The 21,431-nt window shown below is 53.8% G+C and overlaps 1 protein-coding gene across 1 annotated transcript in view; it reads left to right on the top strand.

Annotated features, from left to right (window-relative positions):
* The window catches only part of LOC131216583 (uncharacterized), a 64,384-nt gene that overhangs the window by 40,323 nt on the left and 2,630 nt on the right, over window positions 1-21,431 (top strand). Inside the window, exons 3-4 of the mRNA XM_058211114.1 lie at window positions 18,181-18,390; window positions 18,459-18,688. Of these exons, the coding sequence (XP_058067097.1) occupies window positions 18,181-18,390; window positions 18,459-18,688 (440 nt within the window). The remainder of the gene's footprint in view (window positions 1-18,180; window positions 18,391-18,458; window positions 18,689-21,431) is intronic.

Raw genomic sequence — 21,431 nt, 5'->3', positions numbered from 1 at the left:
CCGCCCGGGATAGAGATAATGATAGAGAGCCGGATATTCGGCGACCGACCGACCGACCGACCGACCGTCGTCGTCGTCAGTCCCCTCTTTTATCATCCTTCCGCGTGGCGCGGTGTGGCGGGTCGCGGATCGCAGGATTCTTCGTCGCCGTCGTCGCCGGATTGCCTTAAGGGCGGGAGCCCTTCGGTGCCGGCTGTGCCACCGAACGGTAAAGTTTCCTCTTAAGCCCTCGGCAAACAGTGAACAGCGATATATCCCTCGCCGCGGCTTTCGCTCTGTCTCGCTCTCGTGGCCGCGCTCCTTGAAGGGATTACGGACGATACGCTCCACACAGCAGCAGTGCCACACGGATATAATGGAATCGCACTTCAAACACAGACCCCGATCGAAAGGAGAGGATAACCTTCTCGAGATTGCCGGCCCGTGTGGTTCGGTTTTAATCGGTCACAGTGCGTTAAAAATGTTTTGACGTGGTTGGCGTATTCAAATTTAAGGAAAGTAAACAAATTTTTGAAAGTAAAATGTGGCAAAAATGCAGCGAAAATAACAGAATGTGAAGTCATGATTTTATTATTTACCTGTATAGTTACTTATTATTCACCGTTTTTCTTTCAATTATCGCACTTTTTGTTACTTTTTCATATATTTCGGTACGAACTTTCTAAATTATCACTTATAACAAACAGTTTCATTTAACAAATATTATGACATGGCGTGCTGAGTGAACGGCGACGCGTCAACTGACTATTTGACGTCTGTCAGATTCAACGGAGTCCGAAATCCGATCAATGCAACATCACGTCGTGCGGAAAAAAATCAAAATTAAGTGAAAATACAACAATTACATAACAAGTGCGCACACATTTTAGCTCATCTTATCTCTTTAATTAAGCAAATTGCTCGAGACAATTATTCAACAAACTTTCTTTCTCTCTAATTCCAGGTATGTCCTTAACCTATCCCGAAGACGGGTACATAACCTCACGCAGTACGTAAAATCATCCATCGTTTGATACATAATTTTATAGTATTTGGAAAATGATATTCCCTAAAACGTGGGCCATTCGGTACAGCCCGCCAGTCGGGTCACACTTAATCCCTAATCCATATCCCGAGGAAACGGCCCCCCGGCCCCGGGTATATCCTTTCGCTTTTGTCGACGCTAACGCTTCTTGACGCAGCAGGGCCCCCTGCGTCACCGACCAAAAAAAAGTCTGGCTTCTTTGCCAGGACGTGGATGTGCGTGCCTGTTTGTGTGCTGGTGCTCGAGTGAACGAGAGCGCGGATTATCGTCGTGGGGCCGGAAAACGAGAAAACCCGGGGCCAAAACAGAGAAATGCCCGAAAACTCTCGGAACTGTTGATGCGTGATTTCGCCGCCGGGTGTCGGGGGCTGGGTGTGGTGCTCTCACTCTTCCTCTCTCGCTCACTCATCGTCTGTTTTGTTCCCGGCACAAACACAGTGCCCGACAGAAATCGTCGCCGGCAGTTGTGTTGTAATAATTCGCAGCATAAAACTTTATTCAAATGTCCAAATGCTTCAGGCGATCATTGGGATGTTGATGGCTCTTCGATTGGCCACTTTCGGATATTCGCAATAGTTTTAAGGGCCGCTCGCACACTCGGCACCGCACTGTGTCAACCGGCAAAGCCAAACACACTCGCGCCCTTTGCGGCCAACCAGGAGTCTGGATCTGGCATCGAGAAGTGGCGCACGATTTATGGGGTGTGCGTTTCTGACGGATGGGTGACGTTGAACGGATTGATAGATAAACACACACATACACATCCGCGGCTTACGGCGGCCCTTGAAATCTGAGGCCAGCCACGGAAGCAGCGCAGGGCAGCACAGCCGTGGGTAGGGATTAAAGGGCCCGCGTCAGATCGAATTCCGAACGCCGCCGTGCACCGCCGGGGAAAGGTGAAAAAAGGGATCATCCCTGCCATGGGCCACGTGAGCGTGCGAGAGCGAGAGAGCAAGCATCCCGCTCGTTCCCGGTGTTGCGCGCCCGAGGGGACCACATCCTTATCCCAGGCAGCACTTAATTAATAGTAAACGATAACAATTTATTTTTCCATCCCTCGCGCGATGTTCGCGGCCCTCGAGGGGACGCGGAACATCCCTGACGGAAAGTTTGCCGGCTCTCGCTCCGTCGCCCTCGCCCCTCGCGGGCCCCCGGGGCCCTCATTACAAACAAATTAAGTTGTGCGTGGCTCGTGTCGGCGGATTATTAGTCTTCGAGGAGCGTGGTGTTGGGCAAGGCGCTTTTGGGCAAGGGTTTGTTTTTGGCAAGTCACTAGAGGTAGGTGGCTTGCGGGGCGGGGTACTCCCCACTCCCCGAAGAAAGGGGTACGGATCATCGAAACAACAAATCGAAGCCCATTAGCGGGGCGCATAAGACTATGTGGCCGACGATAGTACGAATTTATGATTTATCACCAGCCAATTAGAACCGCTGAGCTGATGTTCTGCGGAGCTGTGTCCCCGCGAGCGCCGGAAGTGCGCTGGCCCCCGCGTGGATGAATGCTGGAACGTGATTTATTCCGGTTTATGTTTATCTGCTCCGGCACCAGAAGGAGTTGGTTCGCCTTGTTTCAACCGAACGTCTTGGTCCGGGTTCCGATCCTGCGACGTGCGGATTTTGAGTGCCCAAGGTCGAGTAACGTGTGTGTGTGTGTGCGTGTATGTGTGTGGTGAAGAAATCTTAAGACTCCTCGCCCCGGATCGGATCTTCCGGCACCGAGCGCCAGCGCCAGTAATGGCTCAATGGCGAGCGGACGGACGCGACAGGGCGAAGGAAGGAAGTTAAATCCTTTTGCCGCATACTTTATCCCTTTTTCTAAGTTTCCCTGCAACGGGACCGAAAACCCCCGCGGACCCCGCACCCCCCCGCGGGTCGGTAGGAGTGGTGGAGAAAGAATCCTTAAGAAGCTTTATCTCTATCCTAACACAGATTCTTCGGCAGCCGCTGTGGGCCACAGATTTCGCCCGGCGCACACACGCTGCAGAGGAAACAACTTGCCACGGGGACCGGGCGGCCGGAGAGGGACCCGGGGTCCCCCAATCCTGATCCTTCGGCTCGGGCTTCGTGAGTGAAGTGAGGATTTTTCGGTCCACCAGCTTCGGTTTCTGTGTCTTCTCGTGTCCCAGCTCGTGTGTGTCTCTGTGTGTGTTGGGATTCCTTTATGAATCTTAGCCGTGCCCTGCCGTCTTCTTGGTGGAGCAGGTGGAGGTGTGTGCAGCCCCGGCCCACTCCCGGTCGGCCGGGAACGCGCAGGGCTCTGTGAGAGATAGGATTAAGTCGGAAATTCTATAGAATTTATAGATTTTGGATTTAAGGCAAGCCGAAGAAATGGATTTCCACCCCATCTGCTGGGTTGGGTTGGGTTCCGGGGAGCCTTCTGCAAGCCTCCAACTTTCGAGTCCCCCCTTGCTTGAGACAGACCACCACAAAGTGACACTTACTGAGGAAGACGGAACGAGATTATGCATGAAACTGATCCGATAGGACCACGCCGCACACGGTTGGCTGCCTCTTGCTTCTTATGGCAAAAGCGAACTAGGCGGGCTTCGGAATTTCGTTGCCCGAATTTTAATGGTCTCCTGAAAGTGCAGTCAGAACGTGCTATAATTATTACGCTAATATTAGGACCCCATTGAAGGACCTTTCATCAGACAGAGAAACGGTTCATTTGCACCACTCGCTGATTATTTTTATTACTTCTCCACAAATCGTATCAAGGCAGTCATCGTCATCGACATTAGCGCCTCGTGACAATGGGACACCCCAACACACGCGCGATGATATACTCGCCCATAATCCGCCCCGCCGGTGGGTGGAATGTTGACGCTTCGCTGGGACGGAAAGCAGCTCCGTTGTCGCCGCGCGCTGCTCGGAGTTAATCTCGAAAGGACAGTCGTGGAGATTAGGATACCGCGCGCCACAGGCACGATAATGTGTGTCTGTGTCTCGGTTTTCGGTGTAATGGGCGCGCGTTGAACAGTTCCTAGAACGAAAGCCCCTATTTCGGAAACTGTTGTGGTCGTTGAAATATTTCATAACTAATGCCATGAAGCGCGGATAGCGTTGCCGGAATGCTCTTGCTATAAATACTATTTCGATTAGTTTTAATAATTTTCTTATACGCTTCACGGAAGCTTCTTGCTCCTCTTGCATTAGAAAACACCAAGCTGGTCACCTTTTATGGCCCAGTATGCTCTCCTGTTACTTTCGAAGGTTATTAAACCTAAATTAAACCGAAAAACCAACACAAAACACACTCCGCAGAAATCTGTCGTTCAACTCGGCAACGTCTCCCAAAACGAGGACGACAGCGCGCCGTTCGCTTGTGGTGCGCTTTGTGTCCGCGCCGTCATCCGCGTAACAACTTCCTGTTCCTGCCACACCACACCGAAACCGGAAGGAAGCAAGGATATCGGTCGGGCCTCGACACGGTCTCCGGATGCTGCTCTCGTGCTACACACTGGGCGAACTTTTATTGGACCTTTTTTTCCTCATCGACTCCGACGACGTCGACTAATGCCGGCATTTTTTGCCGGTTTGCATACGAGTTTGTCGAGCCACCCACACACGACCGGCGGAAGATGTCGAGCGCGAAACGAGAGGAAAAGTAATCCACGGCCACGGCTCACGAGCTAATGCTCTAATTCCTAGTATGTGTTAATCCCTGTTCCCCGGTCCCCCGGACGTGCGAAAGAGAAGCCGAGCGACGGCGACGAGCCGGATGTTGCGCTTTTCCCCCGCCGCATGATGTGAATCCTACAGTTGGGTCGTTTGTTTTGTATACTTATCGCTCCCAGCCCCACCACCAACGGACGTTGGGCGGCCAGCGAACCGGAAATCCGGCACGCATCGCACGCAGCCAACCGAGAGGGTTCTCACTCGCACCGTCTGAGTGAGTGGCAGAGTGAGAAGAGAGAGAGCGCGAGCGTGAGAGCCTCACGCTCATGCGAGAGGCGCGCTCACGCGCGAGTGGTGAACGAGACGATGTTGAGGGTTAATCTGTGGCTGCTTGGATTAGGGGGTCCGCCAGAAGCAGCGCACACATCACTTCGCATTAATTCCCGTTCCGTTGGCGAGAAATTCCTCGGCCACCGGGGTACTGGAACCGGTAATCCTCAATCCGCGAGCAAACACACAACCCAGTGAGGCCCGTGGGGGGGGGGGCTCGGGCCCGTCAACTGCAAATTGCAGTTGCAAATCCAAACATCACGCCGGCTCGGCGCACTGCCTCTTACGCAAATACACTGGATCCCGAGGCCAGGGCGCAGGGATTACGCTAACCTCAAGATTGCGCCGCGCTCGCGCTGGCCAATCACTTACGGCCGCTGGCCGGGGCCGAACTGGTCTTCGCCATAAGTGGGGCCCGGGACACCAACCTGTGTGCGACAAAGTCGCATTAAGCACCGCGCGACGTTCTTGGCACGGCACAACGGCCACCCTAAAAACTAGACCGGGCAGTGTATGTGATTTTTGCCCACCGGGGCCTCTCGGACATAACAAGATAAAGTAGGATTAGGGATTAAGGAAAATATGATATTTGTCCGCCACGACTCGTAACACGACCCACCGGCCACGACAAGTTGGGGTTGGCATTTCTGGTTTTTGTCGCTCGGCCAACCCCACGAGGGTGGCCCGAAGTCGTCGTCGGCCCCGTTAAGGAGTTTGTGGGGGATTTTTTCATTCCTGCGGTCGATTTGCGGTCTAATCCAACCAGTTGCGCCCCTTCCAGGAGGCGCACGTGCTAATTAATGCTCATCGCTTCTCGTCCTTGCTTCGTGACCTCTGCGATTTCGGTGTGTTTTTGATATAAAAAGCAGCTCATTAAACTTTACGCGAACTTGACTCGCTTCACTAAATATTGTTTCAAAATCACGACGACTCGCGACTCAACCGCCTACGGCCAGGAAAGCGATAAATATTGACCCGCCGGAAACTTCGATGAACGAAGTGGACGTGGCCACTCCGCGTGATTCGGCTGCTTACGAGTTACGAGTTTAGCCAATTTTCATCAACTTCCTACGCGTCTGTCTCGGTGTGTGTGGAGAAGTTAATTAATTTATGAACTTGCCAAACAAACGCGCGCCGTTTGATCACACGGCCACGGCCACGGTTCTGTGTTGTGGAACCACGTCGACGGAACGACGACGACATTCGGCAGATCAGTGTCCCGGGTGCGATGCGGGAGAGCGCTCTGTCTGCCGTTTGCCTAAAAGGATTAAGGCATCGAGGACGGATTTGTCTGAAAATCCTTCAACACACGTCCCGTTCCGTCCCGGCACGGAGCGGAACGCATGTCGGTGTGCGCCTGACCCGAGCGCCAACCGACGACGACCACGACGACTCACATCCTTCAGAGTCCTTTCGCTTCATTGGGTTTGCTTTATTTCCCGGTGTGTCCCCCGGGCCGGGCCGGTGTTTATACGGCGACGACTGCACTTGCACCTTCGGTCTTAAGATGCCGGGCTTCGACGGTGGGACAAGTTCTCCGGCGACGGGCTTAAGCCCCCCGCCTTCTTCTTCCTCCTCCAGCCGAACGAGGGCAAATTATAAAGATCTTTTCCGTTGGCCCTATAAAGTATTAAACGAATATATATCATACTTAGCATCGCTTCTGTACGAAGACGCCCCAAGACGCGTCCTCCTGGCCACCGTCTGGGGTGGTGCATTGTTCTTCATGCTCCCGGCTCCCCGCCGGGCGGGTGACCCGCGACCGGGCCCGGTTCGAAATGGGATGTGGCGCACCTGTCAAACCGTCACCAAAGCCCGGTCGCCTCGGATTGGGCCCGGGGTCCACCGAGAGACCTCCGTGACAGATAATTTCCTTATGCTTGCCAGCTGTCCGTCGTCGCCGGTGCCGCACTGCCGTTCTTGATTGAATCTTGAATAAATCTTATCTGGTGCTGGTGGGTCGCCCTGACGTGGCTCGGTGGCGCTTCCGATCGAGACCGACCGGGCTTTGCACTTCTGCACTCGGCGCAATGATACACTATTGACAGCACCCGAGCTCCAGGTAAGACTCGGACTCGGAAGACTCTCAGGTCTCTCGATGATAGGCATTGTTTTTTCCCGCTTCTTATTCGGTGCCCCGGATCGTGCCACAGTTCTTAAGATTTCCCCGGGAACGCTTTCCCCAGGATCTCCCGTGCAAAGCTCCCGTTCTTCCAGCAGGCAACGACGACGGACGATGGCCTCCGATGGCCCCCCCTGGCCGATAAATAATGCGCCAAAAGCTTAAGATTTTTAAATGAACCAATATCGGATCCGGGGCCGGCCAGGACGACAATCGGCAAATCGGGCGCAATGTGGACTGGTTGATTAGAAAATGCAGGCAATCCGGCGCAATGACTTATTGACTGTGCTGCCGAAGGCCTTCAAGGGGGTGTCTCCGCCCTCACGTAGCTAATCGAATTGAAGTGCTTTAAAACCGAGCCCGAGATTCCGTTCCGAACCGGGGCACAGCTAGTCCACAAATCTTATTTGTTTAAACAGATTTAAACACCATCTTAAGGCCGGATGGGCCAAGGCGAACCCCGTTGGGCGTCAACGGCCCGGGCCGGTTGGGCGTAAAGCCCGACGAGTGTTACCCCGTCTTAGGCTCAGTTGCAAAACTCGTAATCACATTACACACAGAGAACACCGCCCGACACCGGCCAGTCGCGATTTCTTCAGCCGGGGGCCGGGGCCGTGCGGTTTTCGACTTCGGAGGTCGAATATTGGTGCGGCTACGTTTTGACACGTCCGTAGTGGTCCTCGGGTGGGGCGGCAAATACAAAACCCCAGCCCGGAAAGCCTCCGAGGGTCTTCCCTTAAAACCCGGTAGCCGGTGTCCCGGTAAGCCTTTCGGCCAGGCGCACTAGGCCAGCGCATGCACGTGAGGGCAGCGTCTTGAGGCTAAGGAAAGTATTAGAATTTATAATCTGTGGGGCGTTCGCTTCTGCGTCTGATGGAAGTGTCACCACCGGGGCCCGGGGCCGAACGTACGGATGTGCCACCAATTAGTGGTGTGGTCGATTTGAAAATGTTTTACCAAAAACCGAAATTACGCCCCGTGCGCCGCGGAATTAAACATTTAATCAGATTTGGTTGCGCCCGCGTGGTCCCCGCTTCGCTGTGGTTTCCAAATCGCCGCCGACCTGGCCACCGTCATCATCATTATCATCATCAGGCCATCGATTGGCCACAAATCGCACGGCCAAGGGGGGAGCGAAGGTATCGGGTGAGAGCAGCTTATAAGATTAATCCGCCGGCCGACCGACCGATGATTGGTTGCCGGATCCGGAGATTTTTTCTTTATGCGCCAGCTTTTTTTTTTTTTTTGTTCGGTGCAGTTCCGGTGCGCGGACGGGACTAAAAATCCGGTGCACCGCCAACCTCCTGTGGCAGGACATCGATTCAATTATCGATGCTCCCGCTTCACAGCGCATTATCGCACACAGCGTGCTGCGTGCCGGAGTGCATCTGCGGCCGCGGCGACTGACTGCATTGCTGTCTGCACCCCGGATTGTACCACCCAACCCGCCTCCCCCGGGGGGGGCTAATTGATCTGGTTATGGTAATTATGGCTCAACATCGGGATCGACGGGAGCCATACGCAAAACCCGACAACTCACGAAGGGATTATGGGCGGGATTTTTTGTTGCTGTTTTTGCCGTGTCTGTGGTCCTTGGGTTTCGGTTGCCCATTGCCACACCGACCAAACGCTGGGCTCCAGTAAAGTACGATCATGCTTTGTTTCCTAATTCACCCAGCCTCAGTTATTCAATGTCGAAACGAATCGAACTTCCGTTCGCTTAAAGTTGATGTTCAAAGTTCGTACGATTGAAAACCATCCCCAGCCCATCCCAGGTCACGAAGCAATACTGGAAAGCACAAAAAACCCCGCGAAATCCCACGGCAAACGCGCTCCCATGAGTGCGCCCCAAGTTATCCGCTTATTATGGAATTAAAATTATATTGCCGCGGCGCATCGCGGCAGCGTAATTCCGCTAATATGCATCACCACCGTCGCTACCAATCGCTACCGGCTGGCCGCCCGGTCCCGGCTGATTGACTGTTTCGATTGGCGCGCAGGACGAGAGCGAGCGAAACAGCGAGCCGGGTGTGGGCGAAAGTGGCCCACGGCGGGGGACAACATAATCACCACCCACTTACGCGAATGTCACCGCCGCCGCCACCGCCGTCAATACGCGTTACGTGATTGAGCAGATGAACCGTGGGCCACGATTTTCCACCTGCCAATCCTCCGGCTTTCTGGGAATCGGAGCGAGCGAAAGGGAAACACCCGGCCGGAAGGATTAAAAGGGAGACCGCTACAGTTACGGGTGGCCGTCGGGTAAGGAAATACAAAAAACGGGTGCCCGGAAAAAAACACGGTGGAACTCGACTTATATTCTCTCGTCCTGCCACTGCCGGGCATCCAAGCTTCTTGATGGGAAACAATAATCGTTATGATAAAATAAATGGCGCATCGTCAATGACACTCCGGAAAAACGAAGAAAAACCCGAGTGATTTTCTCCGTGCCGCGGCCGCCAGCCAGTCAATTGGCTGCCAATCGTGCGCCGCGATCACATTGCTCATCGAATTATTTTTAAATTCACTTATTCCCGAGCTGCCCGAGCAGCTCATCCCTCTCGCTCTCGCTCTCTCTCTGCTTCATCCTTGCGGGCCCATCCGGCACCCGGTTCGGTAACTTTTGCCGGGCGATCTACGGGATTTCCAAGGGATTTGTTTTCGCAGCCGTTCCGCATCCACTGCGTTTTCGGAGGCGAACCGAAATTCGGTCGGTGATTTGCGTTGATTTGCGCACATTTTCACGGGGAGGGGGGCACTGCTCCGGGGCGGCGTGCGGCCTCGTCAGTTAATCAGAGGCTTAGCCCTCGTCCACTTCCACCGCGGGTTGATTATTACGAGTCCTGAGCGTACCCAAAACAGCCTTCTGAAAGAAACCAACAAAAAAAAAGAGCGGTGATGGAACCCAACGTGGGCCTAATTTTCCCGAAAAAGAGCTGGATAAGCGCAATCGGTGGGCCTTTGGGTAGGGAAAAGGGATGAATAAATTTCAATTGATTATTGTCTTATTAAAATGGACGGCGGACCGCTTCAATTTTGCGGCATTTAAGAATTTTCGGAGGCATTAATTCAAATACTGAGAGTTGTCATTTTTGTTGCTTCAAAGCAAAGGACACTCACAGGCATTTCCGTTCAATTTAGCTCATAACACGGAACCTTATCAAACAGTGTGGTGGTGCCTACAGTTATGCAATCCGCAATACACCACGCTTCGAGCGTTCAAATCCCATTGAAGCCGCCTGAAGGTATGCAACCAGAAATACACTGCCTCATTTTTTCCTATTTTTTTCAATTTCTTTCGATAAAACTTGATGAATTATTACAAAACGCTTCACGAATCACGTGCCTTGCACCGGAGAAAGGTTAAATATAAGCCACGAATCGATGTTGGGTGCCTTTTTGGCCTCTCGCTCCCCCGTTCATCCTTGAAGCCGATTTGCAAACGATTATCACCGGGCACACCGGTAACGTGCGGGGAGCGCGTCTTGGTGGCAACGAAATCCCAGCCTGAAATAGCACACCGACCACAAGATTAGGCCATCGCGAAAGCGTCCACGAACCGGGTTCGGCCCGAAAAACTTTCGCCCCCCCCCCCCCCCCCCCCCCTTTCGCGGCCCCATGGCCAGGGGGTGGCTTCTGTTTTTCTTAACTCTTATCTTGAATTAATTTTAATGAAGGATTTAATCCTTATCCCCACGAACGAACGAACGAAGCTGAGGCACGAGGGGCGGACCGGAACGGAGCAGGAGACGGCAGGGAAAAAATCCGTCAAATTATCGACCCCGGAGAGTGACATCCACCCAAAAGCCGTTGCGATGGCCGAAGCCATCGCCCAACGGTGACTCTCTTGCCGAAGGGAATTAGCCAAGACGGAATCAATCGAGTCGGATTATGTGCCACTCCGGCCCCAGAAAGTTGTCTTAGGAGCACGTCGCCTTGAGCAGGGCCTGATAAACTGATAAAATAGAGATATTTGCCATCGAAAATTTGCATTCCTCTTACGGGTTTTATTTCCGCTTTAATGGCCTCCGGAGTGCCGGATGCCGTGGCGTCTTCGGCTCGGTGTTCGATTGTGCTCCATTCACGTACACGGCTTCACGCGCGCCATGAATGTCTGTCTGCGCACACACATCATTATCCTTGGGTCCTGAAGGGTCCCTAATCTCCACTTCGCAAAGGCAAACGGTGGGCAGGATTTCGAGTACGCCCGAGCACCGGAGCGGGCGTTAACTCATCGAACGGCGGAATCTCTGCATCTCTCGCACACAAATCACAAATTCCGCCGAGCCGGTTCCCGAGCCTGCCACCGAGTAAGCGAACGGTCTTGCGAGCCTTAAGAGAGCTTTGGCCCGTTCGCCGACCGGCGCGCTGCTCTCGGACGAGTTAAAAGGTATTATTAATCAAATAAATATATTCTTAAACATCTTCTTAACCAGTGTAGGCAGTCGTAGGGCCAAACGCAGACCAGGTGCAAAAGTCTCTAGTCTCGGCCTCGGCCGGAAGCTGGTACGAGGCAGAGGATTTCGCTCTTATCACTGCCACCTATCCGACGAGCGCCACGCACTCCAATCGACCGGCCGGCCGACCGACCGACCGACCGACAAATTGCTTAATCCTTTTCCTTAAGATTTGCCAATACAGAAACACACATACACGCACGTAGTCTAAAGCCCTCCGAAAGGATGGGGCTCTCGATGTGCAGCTGGGACGTCGCCGTAGAGCCATCGCGTCTTGTCTTTCGCTCGGCTCGAGAGGATCTTAGAGCCGGGCCCGATGGAAACGGCACCATCAGCCATCAGTGGCGTCGTTATCATCGTCGTCGTTACTATATTTCTAGTATTGTTATCATTATTTATCGCAAACCCGGACGGGAGGACATATACGCACAGGAACCTATCCGGAAGCTTCCGGAGTTTCCTTCCGAAGCCACTGCCACCGTTTGGGTGGATGGAATTAAATGGAAGAAATAATTCCTCGGGCCTCCAGACCCGTGGCGGTAAGGGCGCGGTAGAAGGGGGCCCCGCCTGGCCCACCGGAGAACGCACACCGGCTTATCCCATTCTAATTAGTACAGATTCCACTCAAGAGAGAGAGCGAGGCCCGTGGGCCGGAGGCGGAAGACATCTTAAGACGTTCTCCAATCGAATCGAACTCACCCGAACCAGCGGGCGGCTGTGGGTGGGTGGGTGGTGGGGTCTCCTCCCGCACCTACAATCCGGAACTCGGATCGCACTGGCTTGTGGTGCGAGCGACCAGATAGTGATTTTGTGAGCACCTTATTAGTTGGCAATATCCGAATGTAAATAGTCGGTGGGGAAGGGCTAGCGGAGGGCCTGCTGCTCGGGTGGCGCGCACGGGGCCATGGATCAAATCCCGAAACCGGCCGGAACGCTGGAGAAGAGAATCGGTTGCTGCTGCTGCTGCTGCGGCTACCGCTGTAGTCTATATTTGACAAAGTTTAATCCGTCTCCCGGCTTCGACCCGGGCGGTGGTGTGATGGATGGATGGCGGAAATCCGGCTCCCCGTGCGAGTGTATGTGTATGTGTGCGGTCCGCTCTGGTCCGCCATTTTCATCCTCCTCTGATTAGTTGGAGCTCGCTGGTGTGTGTTTCTTCTGCGAACCGTAAAAGGATTTACCATCAGCGCCGCCGCCACCGCCGCCGTCAGGATTAAGGCGCTCTCGGGGACGGGCTGGCTGGACCGACGGGATGTGACCCGTCGCCGCTGTGGCTTAGACCACCCCCCGGGGCCTCCCATCCCGTCGGCACGGTCACTTGCACGGGAAAGTTCTCTATCTCCATTCCAGCGCGAGCTCAGCTGGATCGGAATTATTTTAATTCACTTTCAGAAGGACGACCGCCGCGCAACGCGATCCGGCATCGATTGATCCTCTGCCGGAAGCTCTGCCGGTCCGTCCGTTTCTAACGCGCTGGCCATTCCTTCGGAACCAGCAGGTTTAGTTTAGGTTTCCCGAAAGCGCAGCCCTCGGAGCGGCGTGTCATCCCGGTGACAGCGCTGTCGATCTGAATCGGGCCGTGTCCCGATACCGTTAATCCGCAGTCCCGTGACGGTGGTGGAGCGAAGCGGAGTGGCCTCAAAGTGTGACCAACGACTAAGCTGGGTTCAGGATTTCTTTCTGCTCGGCTCGGCTAGGGGGCTCGGGCGATCCATTGTGTCCGCGTGCCTCGCAAATGGAGTGATGAGATTAACTTCCCATCCCGGAAGCGCCCCCGGAAGAGGTCAATCGGACGGGCGGGCCACGCAGCTGTGGCTTCAACGACAAACTTCCTGGCCCGCCGCGTCCCGAAAGTGGCTTTCGTTATCCGATTGCGAGCCGACCCACCGCCGGGACGATATCGATAGCCGCGCATCGGACGGTGGAGTTTGACAAATCTCGCCACCGAAACCGAAACGAACCCGGCACCGGCATGACAGATTTCACCGGGTCCAACCCCGGTGGCATTGGATTAGTCCGTTTCAGTGGGTTTATTTGTGCGAAATCTAATCGAAGGCCAGGCTGGGTCGCCGTGGGATTGTTTGCCTACGGTGGCAGCGTCGGGCCGGGATTTTGTGGGCCAAATCCGCCCAGCTTCTTCACTCCTCTGGGTCTGGCACTCAGGGCCCGACACCCGGGCCCCAGGAAGGTGTCGGCGCTAAGACATCCAGCGTAAGAAGGCCAAGACGGTGTTTGTTTGGCCGACCGGCAGACCGAGAACCGGAGAGACGATTATGTAGCATTAGTGGGGGTCCCCCCGGGGAAAGCGGTTCACACTAAAAGGAGACCGGACACACTGTGGTGGTGATGTACCATTTTCCTGCTCACTCCTTTTGCTCCCAAGCGGAACCGAACCGGAGTGGGATTGGGAGTGACAAATTCAACTCTCCGCACCCGGAGTCCGGGATTAGGCGAACAGAAATCTCGCACCCGAGGTCCGGCCCAGCGGATGCGGTATTGTTTTAAGTTCCGGTGCCCCGGTTCCGTGCCGGGGCTACGTAATGTTACAATTTTGGGCAGAGTGTTGAGTGTTGGGCAGTCTCCTTTGCCGATCTTCGGTTACGGTACGGTCCGCAAGACGCGTCGCCCAAGATATAAGACCTAACCCTTTTGTTGCCTCCGGAACTAAAGCCCAGCTTCTTGGAGGAATCTTCCTTGCTTCATCGACTTCCCGGGGCTGGTCAACATTTTTCTAGCTCTCCTCTCTCTCTCTCTCGCTCTCTGGATTCACCGGATTTCCATCCGAAAAGCTTCGGCCGGAAAACTAAAATGTTTCCCGGAGAAACACAAACACAACTACCACGGGAGGTCCCCTGTCGGCTGTGGAAACTTTTAAAGCCACCAACGTTATCCAGTCAGCCAGCCCCAGCCAGTCCAGTATGTTGGATTTCTTTGCCGGATTCCAGTGGCCACTGGTCAGTCGGTACACCTTTCCGGTGTAGCTGCAAGGAGGCTGGACCTGGTCGTCGGCTAACACATGTCGACAATCAGCAAGAATCGGAATCAGCTTGTTGTGGGCAGGATTTAAGCTCACGGCGATGAAGACTACTACGGCGAACCTGGTGTCCGGGGAGGACACCCTCAGGAGGACTCTTGGTGGAGGGTGATCCCTCGCTGAACCCGAACATGACCTTCTGGTTTCTCGTTCGGCTCCGGGAAAATTCCCCCCCACCACGCCGTGCTGGAATGGGAGTCCCGATCCTGGGCGGACTGAGGTCACATATCTCTTCCGCCAGAGGGCACCCGGGAGCTAATAGTTTTAAATTGTGTGTGCGATTGTGCAAAGCCACCAGCCTGGTCCGGGTGGTGACCACGACGACGATGGCACCGGAGCGGAGCGGAACACGTCCGAGCGGGACATGGCACGTAGCTAAAGAGGTATTATCGAGTTAACATAGAGGATTACACTTCATATTTCATATCATTTCGTGTAGAGTCGTCCCCAGACCGGCCAGTGGCCGAGTGAGTGTGAGTGGCCCACCTTCAGGTGGAAATTAGCCCCAAATGCTGCTGGTCCGAACCCGAACCGAGATAGTGACCGTGGCTGTAAAGCCGATCTAGCGCTCCCACTCTCCGGTATGTCTCGGTTTCTGACTTCTTTTCCCCCTTTTTCCCGGTCACATCGGTCAGTATCAGTGCTTACACATTCGTAAATACTTTAATCTCTATCAAAAATGGGTTAATTAAAATATTCTTCAAACTCCCCCTTGGGGTTGCTGGCCATAAATCTCCTCGAGAAGGGTTCTCGCACTCGACTCGGTCGCCGTAGCAGTGAGTCTTCAATCAAACCAGTCCCTTCGAAAGCCCCCCGGCGGGCGTCGTGTGTGATTAAAATTGCATAAAACAACGAACTTTCGCCGGCCGCCGGCGTCTTAATGCTGCTGCGTACAATCCTTGACATCGCCGCAGCTGCACTTTTCTTCGAGTTCAGCGTCTTCCCAGGCCCTGTGTTACAATAATTTTTCGGGGAAAGCGTGTTATGCAAATGCGGAAAATCTTCCCGCCATTTTCCGAATTCCCAAACACTGCTGCTGCTGCTGCTGTTGCAATCCTCCTGATGCTTCTTAACTGGACTTAAAACGCTCCTCGTCGGCACATCAATGCTAGTTTTACGCTCGGATCGACCCGAGACGGGGCCCCGTACGACGTTCGTTCGCTCGTTCGAAGGAGCGAAAAACTTCCTGTTTAATCATAATAACACTTGCCCTCGCCGTCGCCCGCCAGGCCGCACCGTCCCGAGATGGTGTGCGGACGAGAAGCAGTGCACCCGAAAAATCCCGAGCATGACACGAAAAACTATCGCCCCAATCCGCTTCCTTGTTTATTTCGGCTGGCTGGCTGGCAGTGCAAGGTTCTTCGCCTGCCGGAGGACGGTCGGCGTTGGCTGCTTTTGCGGATGGGTTAACACCTCCACTGGCACTGTCTTAGCGCCAGCTTTTCACCAGCGGAAGAGGTTCTCTCTCGGGCAGGAGTCTGGCAGGCGCGGCCCCGAGCGTCCGTCAAGCTTTGCGCTCTTCTGTCGGTGACGGCGCTGATGAGATGAAGGAATTTTTGTGAAGCACAGTCGACCTTCTCCTTAGACTCCGATTATTGATGGGCCAACAACAACAGTGTTAAGCTTTAAACACTGTTGGACCACTAATGCCCAACAATTACTAGACAAGAAGGAGTTCGTAGTAATTGACGATCTATGATTTATTTTATCGACGACTTACTTTTCATTGTGAAAACATTCGGCTTATTTTTGGACAATACTTTAAAATTTCCAGAGTTTTCCCTAATTCTTCGGAACCATTCCCAGGGTTTTCAACTCCTTCAACTGTCTGTCCTTATTCCAATGAATATTTTTCAAGTATCTACTGCAGTGAATAATCCTCCACTATTTTTCAATATGTCCCAGATCCAGATCCCGGGTTTCCCAACCTTTCCAAGCCTCCCAAACTGGTGGCCACCTAAGCCATCCAAAGCGGAAAATCCTACCTGCCGCTCGATATCAGGCCAGGCCAGGAGACAGCAAAAAAATCACAGCCACGAAACACTAGACCGCTAGACAGCGGACTCTGGCGCTCTTCCAACAAAAGCTAGATCTTGTGGTTAAACCCTCATCAATGGCCCCCGGCAGCGACTCGGATACTCAAGTGTGTCCCGCCCCGAGTGGGTCTTTGGCCCGGGAGCGAACATGGGGAAAACCCCAAGTAAAATGTGTTTTCCATCGGATTGATCGGCACGGGCACCAGGACGCGCAAAGAGATTTAGCGGCGAAAGAAGAAGATGGCGCTAATCCGAATACCCTCGGACCGCTGGGCGAGCCCAGTCGGGCTGTCCGGAAATCTTTCATCCTTTATTTATAATACACTACCACGGGAGGGCACGTGTGGCTGTGTGTAAAGGATTGCCACCGGGTCGGGTATTGTCGGGTGCTCTTTGCATTATCCTTTTCCTTCCATTGATCCGGTCGAAGCCGTAGTTTAGAGAGCCGGTCCAGTGCGATGTCCTTCTGTTCTCTTGCGGACCAAAAACGGAATGTGAGGAAGCTTCGGATATGCAGGACCACAGGAATGAATATCGGATTGTTTGTTGAGAGCGAGTTTTACCATCCGACGCAGGAGCGCCCACCCATTAAGAAGCTCTGCGAGGATTAACCTTCTGCGGAATGGGTGGCCTCGTTGACAGGAAATGGAACGCCCCCCACGCCGACGCAAGGAAGTTGTAAATTTTCAATTAGAGTTCCGATTTTTTTTCACCTACTCTTCCGTCGGTGTAAAAGTGGCAGCGACTTTATTTTGAAATTTTCCACCTCATCAGCTTTGATGACGATGGGCTTCCATCAAAACGGCGCTGATCTGGCGCACCGTGTCAGGTCCTAGGCCGGCTCACCTTTTTCCCATCAGATAGTGCGCCATCTTCGCGGCCGGCCCGATACTCGGCCCGTCGCCCGTCAACCAAAATCCCGGAACAGTCCCCACCGGCTGTAAGCCGCTGTGCTGTGCAGCGATTTTGAAGGCTTCGCTTTTTATTCGCTTTTAACCACTAAAAGCAAACCACCACCACCCCGTCTAGGGCACGGTGTCGTGTCGTGTCGAGGATTTTCCAGTCCGCCAGTTTTCACCGGTCCCCCCCCGGTGGCGCCGGGATAAGAATGATTTCCCTGGCCCCGGGTGGCGATGAAATTTAATGAAGAGATAATTTTTTCCACCCTCTCTCTCGGTGCGGCCAATCGAAGGTATTGGCAGGCGGGCGGGCAAGCCATCATCATCATCATCGTCGAGTGATTTCGCCGATAGATCTGACAGCGCGCCGTTTTAAAATGTTGACTTTTGATGATTTTGTTGAAATGGAATTAGCTGAATCCACCGGAAACGCGGCCGAAAATGACGTCGTCGGTGAAAGTTCGTTGAAGAGCGGATTAAAATGGGCGCCCCGAACCGGAGCGATCCCATCAGCTTCTTATTGACGTTGGGAGGGCGGGCACAGATTATTGAAAGATTTTATCGACGAGACGACTTTTTGACATCCGACCGGCCCGGGCAATGATGGAACTTCCTGGCTAATTTCCTGGCTCTTCTCTCGGTTGGTTCTTTTTCCCGTAGCGAAATCTTTGCCCCTGCACTGTGTGGTCGAGTCGGTGAGCTCACTGCAGGCGACGCTCAACTTTGATGCCCGCAGCCCCTGGAAGCGACGGCCCAACATCGAAACGGACAGCTACGTCATCATTCCTGCGGCGACCCCGTTCTGTGAGATCGTCACCACGGCCCTGCAGCGGCTCGGTTACTCCACAGAGATCTCCAACGCCGCCAGAGGTAAGGCACCGCCGGCTGACGTTGCTTTTTGGAGCCCCAGTCACTAAAAACACCGCTTCCCGTTACAGGCTCGATATCGATCAAGAACTGGAAGTCACTCTCGCTGGACGCCATCTCGGACAACCCGCTCGTCTCGGTGAGCGACATCCTCGGCGAGCTGACCTCGGTCGTCACACTCAAGATCACGATCCTGCGCAGCAAACCGACCCAGCTGGCCGAAATCAAGGATAAACTACTGAAGCTGCTCATCCTGCAGTCCCACGCCCTGCTCCGGTCGACCGGCTGTCCGCTCGATGAGGTAAGTCACCCCACGTTCCATCCCCACGCCGGGAGGGAGGGAATTGTGTACGGAACGGAGTACACAAAATTCCTTCCGCAAATATTTATTCTACAACAGCTGGATGCCAGCGCCGGAGCGCCCACTTCGGTGTGGTGTGTATCTAATTCTAATTAAATTATTCCCGAAAAGTGGCCCCTACCATCCCGGGGGGCTGGGAAGTAGCTGATCCGATTCCGTCTTCGTCCTGTTCGAATCGGTGCTCGAATCGTTCGAATCATTAACATTCTGACTTCTGGTTCACAAAAATGCTTTTAACTACTCGGCTGGCCACCGATTGGTATTTTCGTTCCATCTCCATAGGACGGTAATGAATTTTTATTAAAACCGAGAGTTGGCGGCCGTGCTTTTTGGTGGCTCCGGAATGCTGGGCACTTAACGGTTAATCCGGTTACGTTGTACGCCACAGGGATTTGGTGTGTGTCAAAACACTTTCAACGTCTCGGGCACCGACCCGACGGAGGTCACTCCGTCTTTGCGGGACATCCCATTAGACAGATTATTTTACCAAATTAGTTTCCTTATTTTAGCAACCGGCTCCGGCTACCTTTGCCGCCGGCTAATGAAGCGCAAAGGGCCATAAAGCCTAATCGAACTGGTTGAGTGTGCATTATCAGTCCCAGCGACCAGCGGCTCGGTGATAATCACTACCGATAGCGAGCGCGATAGAACTGCGTAGAAAAAGGGCGTCGCAGGCCTATCTAAGCTCCGAAGCTTCCATCCGGGCGAATCCGATCCCGGAGTCCGGCCGAGAGCGCAATCTTGACAAGCGCCAATCTGCCTGCCTGCGTGCCCGCCTGAAGTACCTGCCATAAATCCTGCTTCATGGGGGCCGGGGAGAGATTGTGGCCGCTACCGGACACCGCCGCCGCCACCACCACCACGCCGACCGGGCGCACTGATTCCGCGCCGTGATTGATGCTCGCTTTTATTGGGCCCAATTGAAATCAATCATAAGCCACCACGGCCCAGCCCGGCCCTCATACGGCTCTATAGTTTATGATCCACTCGGGCCGTGGGCCCTACTCTTGGATCCTCCGTGACGCGAGAGCCAATCCGTTTGGCAAATAGCCGGAATTTCGAAAACAATAAAGGCGCTCCACTCTCCGGGCGGAATCGATCCGCGCGGGCCACGGCTTAATTCCCCGCGCCCCGCTCGCCGGTCTAAGTTTTCCGGATTTTCCATCACCAGCCCCGCGCGGTAAGACGATGTCGAGGGTTTTAGGGTCGAAGGCCCACCCGAAGGTGCTGCTGCTTTGATGATGAGTGGCGTTGGGATTGATCCACTTCCTGCTTGCTCAAAATGGCGCGCGTTGTGGCCAGCGAAGCTTCCGCCTCCGAAGTTACACATTTTGCCTAAACCGAGCGGCGATTGAATTCGGCACGGCCTTACAAGTTTGTACGGTAATCCCTGGTGGAAAATTAAAATTAATATCGTTTCTTAATGATAATTATTACACACCCACACACACGCACCGACGCACGGAAGGCTCACACATACACAGCACACATACAGAAGAGTGGCCTCACTTGAGCCGGCAAACGGCAGCCCATGAGAGCCCGAGTATGGTTCGAAAACAGCGGATTTATGGAAAGTGGCGTAAACACGGCACTGCTGCCGGAGGTGAGGGGATCACCGACGGGAAAGGGGGTTCCTTCTATCAGACAAACAAATAAGAAGTATTAAGTATAAGAATTTATCCCAATCCCTTTGGCCCCGCCGCTGCCTCGTCGGGTGTCCGGGTGAATGTTTCGCACACCACACGCCCTACAGTGACGGGTCGTAGTTTTAGGTGCGTGCCGGGTTGGGTGAAATATTTCAAGAAATGTAACGTGCAGTTAGTGCCCTGACGGATGGCACACTCGTTTGACAGTTCAGTCTATTTTTCGAATTATCAGAATGAATAAGGCTTGAACAGTAAATAAGAGGAAACATTTAGAAAGATTCCCTTATCAAACTGAGTCGTGTTACATGTAATGAAAGGTTTGAAGCATGAATATTAACATGCGAAGCTTAGCCATCAACTTGGATTAATAAATACTGTCCTTTACACACTTGGTCTTTGAACACTTGGTGCAATGCATAGATATCAATGCAATCCCCAAAAGGCCTCGAAAAGGACTTCAGCTTGTACTGTCACGTCTTGATGTGTTGGATTTAGAGTCCCTCCCCGTCTAGCACAGCGCTCCACTGTGGCCGTGCCAAGCTCAAGCTTTTAACAACGGATCAGTTCCACACCCACAACGCCCAAGCCACACGCTGGAGCCGCCACCGGGCGCCGATATCATCGAGAGATAAACACATCCTTCCAGCAGCGGCGTCGAGCCGCCGCCGACGGCGACGACGGCGACGGTGTTTGTGGATTGCCACGGGCCTGCCCGCTAGCTGCTCCTTAGGCGTAAACCGGAATTGGCAAGCGATCCTTAATACACCGGAGCGAGCGCTCCGCTCAAGAGCATCCGTCTCCGTCCGGGCTTCTCACTTTTCAATCGCGCTCCCAACGTATCCTGTGTGGAGCCCGGCCCGAGCGCTAAGCAGCAAAAATATCCATCGCCAAGCCGCCGCCGTTCGAACGCTTGTTCCTCCCGGTGTGTCTGGAGGAGGCCCCTGCTTAGGTGGCTTATAATACATCAGACACTTGAAATCTTCCTGCCACTGCTTAAGCCTTTTCCAGAGCCGACCGAGGTGGGGTGCTGCTGCTGC

This window comes from Anopheles bellator, chromosome 1 (genome assembly GCF_943735745.2).
Source record: "Anopheles bellator chromosome 1, idAnoBellAS_SP24_06.2, whole genome shotgun sequence".
Classification (NCBI taxonomy): Eukaryota; Metazoa; Arthropoda; class Insecta; order Diptera; family Culicidae; genus Anopheles; species Anopheles bellator.
The sequence above is the reverse complement of the archived record's forward strand: the minus strand, read 5'-3'. Positions and strand labels throughout refer to the sequence as shown.